Source organism: Pristiophorus japonicus (genome assembly GCF_044704955.1).
Source record: "Pristiophorus japonicus isolate sPriJap1 chromosome 24 unlocalized genomic scaffold, sPriJap1.hap1 SUPER_24_unloc_1, whole genome shotgun sequence".
NCBI lineage: Eukaryota > Metazoa > Chordata > Chondrichthyes > Pristiophoridae > Pristiophorus > Pristiophorus japonicus.
Genome location: NW_027250648.1, coordinates 2,359,613 through 2,369,888, shown reverse-complemented (window position 1 = coordinate 2,369,888; position 10,276 = coordinate 2,359,613). Strand labels below are relative to the sequence as shown.

Genomic DNA, 10,276 nt, shown 5'->3' with positions numbered 1-10,276 from the left:
AAATCATGCTTGACAAATCTTCTAGAATTTTTTGAGGATGTAACTAGTAGAGTGGACAGGGGAGAACCAGTGGATGTGGTGTATTTGGACTTTCAAAACGCTTTTGACAAGGTCCCACACAAGAGATTGATGTGCAAAATTAAAGCTCATGGTATTGGGGGTAATGTACTGACGTGGATAGAGACCTGGTTGGCAGACAGGAAGCAGAGACTCGGGATAAACGGGTCCTTTTCAGGATAGCGGCAGTGACTAGTCGGATGCCGCAGGGCTCAGTGCTGGGACCCCAGCTATTTACAATATACATCAATAATTTAGATGAAGGAATTGAGTGTAATACCTCCAAGTCTGCAGATGACTGTAAGCTGGATGGCGGTGTGAGCTGCGAGGAGGGTGCTAAGAGGATGCAGGGTAACTTGGACAGGTTAGGTGAGTGGGCAAATGCATAGCAGATGCAGTATAATGTGGATAAATGTGAGGTTATCCACTTTGGTGGCAAGAACACGAAGGCAGAATATTATCTGAATGGCGGCAGATTAGGAAAAGGGGAGGTGCAACGAGACCTGGGTGTCATGGTAAATCAGTCGTTGAAAGTTGGAATGTCGATACAGCAGGTGGTGAAGAAGGCAAATGGCATGTTTCCTTCATAATGGAAGTATTTAAACAATTATCTTGATGCAAGAAATACTGCAAGGTATGTTAGTAACATGTATTTATATCAACAAAACTATCAAAATTAGCAAAGACAATTACAAAGACCAGGCATTTCAAAGGTTATGCAGTAACTGCATTCAAAAAGCATTACACAATATACAAAATAACATATTTCCAGTATTAAGCAAGATAGTTCTTTCAATGGTTGGTTGAAAGGAACGTCAGATGAGTGTAAAGTGAGACACTCCGGTTCAGTCTATGACACCCACAAGTCATATACTCAAATGGAACAACCTTGGAATTTGATGTCATAAAAGATGAACTGGGTGAGGTGAAATAATCGAGTAAGAAAAGGTTAAAAATGGAACAGTCGGTAAAAGCACATTAATTAGTCTCCTCTTATTATGGAGAAATCAAATATTCGACACTGTGTTTAAACAAAGCTGATTTATTCAATACTTATACAGGATATTAATCTCCAGCTCAAGTATAGGGGTTATTAACATCAGCAGAAACAAACAATCACTGCCAGAATGAACATGGTACAGTGCCCAATGCAATCAATCCCAGTCAATCCTGTTCTATTCACCAATGCATCATCATCATCATCATAGACAGTCCCTCAAAGTGAGGCTGACTTGCTTCTGCCAAAGAGGGATGAGTTCACTGGTGTTTCAATGAAGGACCTAATATTCCGGATCCCAAACTACATAGTGAAGGGTGGAAGATGTCTGTGCTTGGATTTTTTTAACGCGTGGTGGCTGCTGCACACCAGTAACTCACGGACTTAACAGAGTTAGGTCTTGGTCCAGTGGCAAGGATTACCCAAGGAGACTGGAGACCAGCTCTGCTGCATAGACCGAGCGTGCAGACATATCGCAGTGTGGGCTGGCCCGTGCTGCCCCTGGGCCCTCACCTCTTCTGGGCCCCGGTCACTTTCCTCTACGGACTTTTGCCGCTCCTTAGCCCCTGCGACTGTGCCTGCCCGCACTGCAGTCAGCGACCTGGCTTCGTAGCCGTCGCCCTCCTTCCGCCGCACGCTGCTCCCTCCAATGACCCCGGCTTGCTGATGGTCTTGCAGGCCGGTATCGCGCCAATTTCCGTGCCGGGCCGTCGCACGCTGGTCCCTCCAATGGCCCCGGCCACTATTGCAGGCTGACAATGGCGGGGCATTTGCCCAGTATTCCTTGCGGGAGAGAATGTGCCGTACCCAGACTGTATGAGCTCAGTGCGCAGCCGCGGGTCCTGGCTAGGTTTGGAGCACGCGCGACGCGTGCAATGGCGGAGGAGCCACTGAAAACGTGATCTCTGTAAAAGCGCTCATTTTGAGCGGTACGGAGGGGAGCAATGAACCAGCGGGCAACCGGGGAAGATTCATAAACAATTGGTGCTCGCCGCTAGCCCGGAATAATAACGGGAGTATCGGCAGTTGCAGCTTCGGGGCTTTCTCCCGGTCACAGGCCCAGCCTAACGGCGGCCATCTTGGTGCAGGAAGGCAGGTTCGGCGCTGCGCCATCTTGGTTCAGTGAGGAGCAAACCGCATGCGCGGCCACCTCGGTGCAGGAACAAAGTGAGCGATGTCAGTCTGTTTACAGTCCTGCCCTAGTAGGCAAAGGAATAGCTCAGATATTTTATTTTCACTCTCTACACTTCGGATTTCTCACCATCTCTCCTGAAGGCGCTACTTGGTGCCGGTTTGTATTCCACATAATTGTAACAAGAGAATGCCCAGAGCTGTTCACTCCCAGGGTTAGAATCCCCATGTACAATCCCAGGGTTAGAATCTCCATGTACAGTCCCAGGGTTAGAATCTCCATGTTACAGGCCCCGAGTCTCAGCCCCCAGGCCCCGGGCAACACTGAGTGCGGCTCTCAGGCCCCGAGTCTCAGCCCCCGGGCCCCGGGCAACACCGAGTGCAGCTCTCAGGCCTTGGGCAACACCGAGTGCAGCTCTCAGGCCCCGGGCAACACCGAGTGCGGCTCTCAGGCCCCGGGCAACACCGAGTGCAGCACTCAGGCCCAAGTCAAAGCTGCCGGGCCCAGCACCAGCAAATCCCGGGGGCAGCGCCTCCCCCACACCAGGAAAACAACAACTTGCATTTATACAGCAGGCCCAGCAATTCCCAGCCACTCTGTGTCAGGGTGGGCGCTGGATGTGGAAGTCGCTCCCTGGCCTCCTGTCTGTTTGTTGTATCAGTTTGAGCTGGAGTGGAGAGAGGGGAGAAGCTGCTGGGTTTCACCCCCAGTACTTCTGAGCCCAGTGGGACCAACAATTTCCCATGTGGGCCTGTCAAGGGAGGTGGGTTCCCTATCCTGAAGGACATTAGTGACTAATTGGGTTTTTATGACAATCCGTCAGCTTTCACGGTTACTGTTTCTAGTGCTGGCCTCACAAATGACCAAGTTCGTTAAGCTCAATTTCACAACCTGTCTTTGTGTTTTTGTGGGCTCTCTCTCACCCTCCCTTTGTCCTGTTTCAAATTTATTTTACAGGGTGTTAAAAGGGAAGGTTTTGTAGAATGACAGCTCAACCAAACATCACATCAGGTTCAGACGGAGTTACTCGATTCATCGGGACCAGAATATCATCGGCCTTTGACCATGGAAGCAAAAAGCACCGCTCACAGCGGGGAGAAACGGTACACGTGCTCTGTGTGTGGACAAGGCTTCAACCGATCATCCAACCTGGAGAGACACAAGCGCAGTCACACTGGGGAGAAACCGTGTAAATGTGGGGACTGTGGGAAATGTTTCAACTACCCGTCCCAGCTGGAAACACACCAGCGCATTCACACTGGGGAGAAGCCATTCACATGCTCTGAGTGTGGGAAGGGTTTCACTGATTCATCCACCCTGCTGAGACACCAGCGATTTCACATTGGGGAGAGACTGTTCACCTGCTCTGAGTGTGGGAAGGGATTCACTCAGTCATCCCACCTGCTGATACACCAGCGAGTTCACACTGGGGAGAGGCCATTCACCTGCTCTGAATGTGGGAAGCGATTCACTCAGTCATCCAGCCTGCTGATACACCAGCGAATTCACACTGGGGAGAGGCCGTTCACCTGCACGGACTGTGGGAAGAGATTCATTCAGTCATCTGACCTGCTGGCACACCAGCGAGTTCACACTGGAGAGAGGCCGTTCACCTGCTCTGAGTGTGGGAAGGGATTCACTCAGTCATCCAGCCTGCTGATACACCAGCGAGTTCACACTGCAGAGAGGCCGTTCACCTGCTCTGAGTGTGGGAAGAGATTCACTCTGTCATCCAACCTGCTGAGACACCAGCGATTTCACAAGTGACTGCAGGGGTTGGATTCTGGTGTTATTGCTGATATTAATCGCATCAAGTACTGAATCGTGTTCATTCTGTCAGTTGTGATTTATTACTGCTGATGTTAATAACCCCTATAACTCGGCTGGAATTTAACATCACAGGGTTGGTGGTAATATATTAGCGTGGATGGAGGATTGGCTAACTAACAAAAAACAGAGTCGGGATAAATGGGTTATTTTCAGGTTGGAAAACTAACTAGTGAGGTGCCACAGGGATCAGTGCTGGGGCCTCGTCTATTTACAATTTATATTAATGACTTGGATGAAGGGACCAAGTGTAACATAGCCAGATGTGCTGATGACACAAAGATAGGTGGGAAAGCATGTTGTGAGGAGGCCATAAAGAATCTGCAAAGGGATATAGACAGGCTAAGTGAGTGGGCAAAAATTTGGCAGATGGAGTATAATGTGGGAAAATGTGAGGTTATTCACTTTGCTCCGAAAAATTAAAAAATCAAATTACTATTTAAATGGGGAGAGATTAAAATGCTGCAGTACAGAGGGATGTGGGGGTGCTTGTACATGAAACACAAGAAGTTAGCATGCAGGTACAGCAAGTAATTAGGAAGGCAAATGGAATGTTGGCCTTTATTGCAAGGGGGATAGAGTATAAAAGCCGAGAAGTCTTGCTCCAACTGTACAGGGTACTGATGAGGCCACACCTAGTGTACTGCGTACAGTTTTGGTCTCCTTGTTTAAGGAAGGATATACTTGCATTGGAGGCAGTTCAAAGAAGGTTCATGAGGTTGATGCGTGAGATAAAGGGGTTATCATATGAAGAGAGGTTGAGCAGGTTGGGCCTGTACTCATTGGAATTTAGAAGAATGAGAGGTGATCTTATTGAAACATAAGATTCTGAGGGGGGTGGACAGGGTTGATGCAGAGAGGATGGGGGAATCTAGAATTAGGGGGCATAGTTTCAGAATAAGGGGTCGCCCATTTAAGATATAAATCAGGAGGTATTTCCTCTGAGTGTCGTGAACCTTTGGAATTCTCTACCCTAGGAAGTTGTGGAGGCTGGATCATTGTGTATATATCTAATATATAAGGTGGAGATAGACAGATTTTTGAATGATAAGGGAGTCAAGGGTTATGGGGAGCGGGCGGGGAAGTGGCGTTGAGGCAGAATCAGATCAGCCATGATCTTATTGAATGGCAGAGCAAGCTCGAGGGTCAAGTGGCCGAGTCCTGCTGCTGTTTCTTATGTTCTATGTTTCAAATAACAATGTGTGTCAATATTTGATGTCTCCAAGATAAGAGGAGACTAATTGATATCCTGCTACCGACTGCTCCATTTTGTGCCTTTTCTCCTTTTTAACTCGACATTATTTCAGTTCTTAAACCTGTTCGTTACTCTCAGGGATAAGTCCCAGCTCCCTATACCTTCCACAGTGCCTTCCTAGCCTAGGTATTCAGGGAATGTCTCGGTAACATGCCCGGGATCACTTAACACAAAACCCAGTCTTAATCACGTTCAGCTACTGGACTTAGCGTGTGGCCCACAGCATCCCTCTCCCCTTCGATGTGTGAATGGAGCATCACGCCTGCAAACTTCGTCTTGAATTTAAATCCACTCAGCAAATGTATTTAACAAAATATGAACAAGTAAATACATCACGGACCAAAAATCCAACTCTATTCACAGCAGGAAGTCTGTTGTCTAACTCCTCGAGTGAACAAAATAAAGATCCCAAACGAAAAAGCCTCACGAATCCTTTAATAGCTTTCAAATCGTGACTAGTTCCTCCTCCTTCTAGAATTCCCCGTCCCTGTGGGAGTCGATATTGGTCACAGACTGCTGGTTGGAAATTTCTAACTTTTTTTCTCAGCGTTTCAAGCTGACCAGTTCCTTCTCTCTGAGAATCTCCAAGGAACCTCTTTGATTTAAACACAGCTCTCCCCTCTCCGGGATTAGAGTTACGGGGAACTTGAACACCTGGCCACTCAGATTTAAAAGGGCCTGTCAGTGATATACAGACTGAACCAATCGCACAGCTCGGTGTCAGTATGAACTATTTCATAGCAATAGTTCGGTGTAAGCAATGAAACCTGTAACACTGAGGCTGAAATTCCACTTCTGTGTGCCGGGGGTGCAGGCAGTGCTGGGCAGAGGGTGCAGCAAACCGGCTCGCTGGCTTTGCCCTTTTCCGGGGTTTTGCGATGAGCTTGTGCTGGGGCCCAGTGTATTTCCAGGCGTGTCCTCACTGCCCCTGGAATGCTCACACATTTTACCCTGGGTGTGAGGCCAGCACTCTACCTTTAAACACTGGAGTGAAGCGGAGTCCTGCAGTCACACAGTGAGCAGGAGGAGTTTCTAACTGTCCAGACCGATCATTTGGGGACATTATTCCCACTTTTGGACCAGTTGTGGTTTCTCCGCATTATCCCGTTGCTTGTTCCCTTGGGTATGTTTTCAGTTTTCACTGCTGGACCCGCCAATCAAAGCACTTTGTCTGATCTGCCCCTGGGAATGAGCAGACTCCTCCCTCATCTCCCACACTGCACCATCTCCCCTCCTCTTTCCCCCGGGTTGTGTTCCACACTCTGGACCTTGGGCCTTCCCCGGGGATTCTCAGTATGGACAGGGGATGTGTGTTGAGACAGGATGTCCCAGCTCTCCATCTTTAAAGGGACAAGGAGAGGCCCAGCTGGGCTGAATGGCCCTGCTTTATGACATCACTGCAGTGCCTAGAAACCAACCTGCCCGAGCCCTGCTCATTATGGGCTGGCAGTGTTTGATGGGACAGTGTGGAGAGAGCTTTACTCTGTATCCAACCAGTGCAGTACCTGCCCTGGGAGTGTTTGATGGGACAGTGTAGAGGGAGCTTTACTCTATCTAATCCTTGCTGTATATGTCTGCCTGGAATTGTTTGATGAGGCTGAGTAGAGGGAGCTTTACTCTCTTTCTTACCCAGGTTGTTTCTGCCTCAATATTGTTTGATGGGATCTTATAGAGGGAGCTATACTCTGTATCTAAGCCGTGTTGTACCTGTCCTGGGAGTATTTTATCCAGAAATGTAGTGGGAGCTCTACGCTATCTAAGCCATACTATATCTGCCATGGTAGTGTCTGATGGGACAATGTCGAGGGAGCTTTACTCTGTATCTAATTCCTGCTGTACCTAATCTGGGAGTGTTTCATGGGACTGTCTGGAGGGAGCTTTTTCTGGAGGGAGCTTTACTCTGTATATTAACCTTACTGTACCTGCCCTGGGAGTGTTTGATTGGACAGTGTAGAGAGAGATTAATTCTGCATCTCTTTTCTCATTCATTCATGAGATGTGGGTGTCGCTGGCAAGGCCGGCATTTATTGCCCATCCCTAATTGCCCCTTGAGAAGATGATAGTGAGCCGCTGCAGTGCGTGTGGTGAAGGTACGCCCACAGTGCTGTTTGGGAGCGAATTCCATGGTATTGACCCAGTGACAATGAAGGAACGGCGATATATTTCCAAGTCAGTATGGTGTGTGACTCGGAGGGGAGCTTGCAGGTGATGGTGTTCCCGTGCACCTGCTGCCCTGGTCTTTGGTAGAGGACGCGGGTTTGGGAGGTGCTGCTGAAGAAGCCTTGGCGAGTTGCTGCAGTGCATCTTGTCAATTGGGTTCTCAACCGGGTCCGTGAGGTTTCAACCGGTCCACCAAAAATTGTCTTTCGCACTTTCTGTGTGACGAGCAGCCCTCACACCATGCACCGGGTCACTTCCCATTGTGGGAGCAGCCGCAGGGGAAGTGATGTGGGGCGCAATGGGTTGAAGGCTACGGAAGCAGCACCTCGCTCACTGCCAACTCGCTTGATCCAGATTCCCATCATCTCCATCCACCCTGCTGCCCCCGGCCTTCCCCTTCCCCCATACAGGTCCAGGTGGGGTTTATTGGAGGGTGGACCATTCCCAATGATCCAGGGTGGGGTTTATTGGAGGATGGACCATTCCCAATGATCCAGAGCGGGGTTTATTGGATGGACCATTCCCAGTGATCCAGGGTGAGGTTTATTGGAGGATGGCGCCATTCCCAATGATCCAGGATGGGGTTTATTGGATGGACAATTCCCAGTGATCCAGGTGGGGTTTATTGGAGGATGGGGCCATTCCCAATGATCCAGGGTGGGGTTTATTGGAGGATGGGGCCATTCCCAATGATCCAGGGTGAGGTTTATTGGAGGATGGGGCCATTCCCAATGATCCAGGGTGAGGTTTATTGGAGGATGGGGCCATTCTCAATGATCCAGGGTGGGGTTTATTGGAGGATGGACCATTCCCAATGATCCAGGGTGAGGTTTATTGGAGGATGGGGCCATTCTGATTACCCCAGCATATCTGGACTAAAAGAACAACTACTAAAAATGGGCAAAATAAATAAAAATAACTCTCTTAGGCAGTCCCTTGTATTAAAAACAGAGAAAATAGGTGCAGGAGTAGGCCATTCGACTCTTCGAGCCTGCACCGCCATTCCATAAGATCATGGCTGATCATTCCCTCAGTAACCTTTTCCTGCTTTCTCTCCATACCCCTTGATCCCCTTAGCCGTAAGGGCCACATCTAACTCCCAATTGAATATATCCAATGAACTGGCATCAACAACTCTCTGCGGCAGGGAATTCCACAGGTTAACAACTCTCTGAGTGAATAAGTTTCTCCTCATCTCAGTCCAAAATGGCCTACCCCTTATCCTTAGACTATGTCCCCTTGTTCTGGACTTCCCCAACATCGGGAACATTCTTACCGCATCTAAACTGTCCCGTCCCGTCAGAATCTTATACGCTTCTATGAGATCCCTCTCATCCTTCTAATCTCCAGTGAATAAAGGCCCAGTTGATCCAGTCTCTCCTCATATGTCAGTCCTGCCATCCCTGGAATCAGTCTGGTGAACCTTCGCTGCACTCCCTCAATAGCAAGAACGTTCTTCCTCAGATTAGGAGACCAAAACTGAACACAATATTCCAGGTGAGGCCTCACTAAGGCCCTGTACAACTGCAGTAAGACCTCCCTGCTCCTATATTCAAATCCCCTTGCTATGAAGGCCAACATACCATTTGCCTTCTTTACTGCCTGCTGTACCAGTATGCCAACTTTCAATGACTGATGAACCATGACACCCAGGTCTCATTGCACCTCCCCTTTTCCTAATCTGCCGCCATTCAGATTATTCTGTCTTCGTGTTTTTGCCACCAAAGTGGATAACCTCACATTTATCCACATTATACTGCATCTGCCATGCATTTGCCCACTCAACTAACCTGTCAAAGTCAACCTTCAGCCTCTTAGTGTCCTCCTCAAAGCTCACACCGCCACCCAGTTTAGTGTCATCTGCAAACTTGGAGATATTACACTCAATTCCTCCATCTAAATTGTTAATGTATATTGTAAAGAGCTGGGGACCCAGCACTGAGCCCTGCAGCACTCCACTAGTCACTGCCTGCCATTCTGAAAAGGACCCGGTTATCCCGACTCTCTGCTTCCTGTCTGCCAACCAGTTCTCTATCCACGTCAGTACATTACCCCCAATACCATGCGCTTTGAGTTTGCACACCAATCTCTTGTGCGGGACCTTGTCAAAAGCCTTTTGAAAGTCCAAATACACCACATCCACTGGTTTTCCCTTGTCCACACTGCTAGTTACATCCTCAAACAAATTCCAGAAGATTCGTCAAGCATGATTTCCCTTTCATAAATCCATGCTGACTTGGTCCGATCCTGTCACTGCTTTCCAAATGCGCTGCTATTTCATCCTTAATGATTGATTCCAACATTTTCCCCACTGTCATTTTGCCCACTGTCAGGCTAACCGGTCTATAATTACCTGTTTTCCCTCTCACTCCTTTTTTAAAAAGTGGTGTTACATTAGCTACCCTCCAGTCCTTAGGAACTGATCCGGAGTTGATAGACTGTTGGAAAATAATCACCAATGCATCCACTATTTCTAAGGCCACTTCCTTCAGTACTCTGTAATGCAGACCATCAGGCTCTGGGGATTTATCGGCCTTCAATCCCATCAATTTCCATAACAAAATTTCCCGTCTAATAAGGATATCCTTCAGTTCCTCCTTCTCACTAGACTCACTGACCCCTAGTACATTCGGAAGCTTATTTGTGTCTTCCTTCATGAAGAGAGAACCGAAGTATTTGTTCAATTGGTCTGCCATTTCTTTATTCCACATTATAAATTCACCTGAATCTGACTGCAGGGGACATATTCACTAATTTTTTTCTCTTCACATATTTATAGAAGCTTTTGCAGACAGTTTTTATGTTCCATGCAAGCTTTTTCTTGTGCTCTATTTTCCCCCTCTTAATT

At 48.1% G+C, this 10,276-nt stretch overlaps 1 protein-coding gene across 1 annotated transcript; it reads left to right on the top strand.

Moving 5' to 3' along the window:
• Nucleotides 1–1,857: 1,857 nt before the first annotated feature.
• On the top strand, nt 1,858–5,688 carry LOC139241186 (zinc finger protein 397-like). The gene is made up of 2 exons (XM_070869841.1): nt 1,858–2,221; nt 3,144–5,688. Exon 2 carries the CDS (start codon nt 3,252–3,254, stop codon nt 3,951–3,953), a length of 702 nt encoding a protein of 233 aa, XP_070725942.1. The 5' UTR covers nt 1,858–2,221; nt 3,144–3,251; the 3' UTR covers nt 3,954–5,688.
• Nucleotides 5,689–10,276: the final 4,588 nt, after the last annotated feature.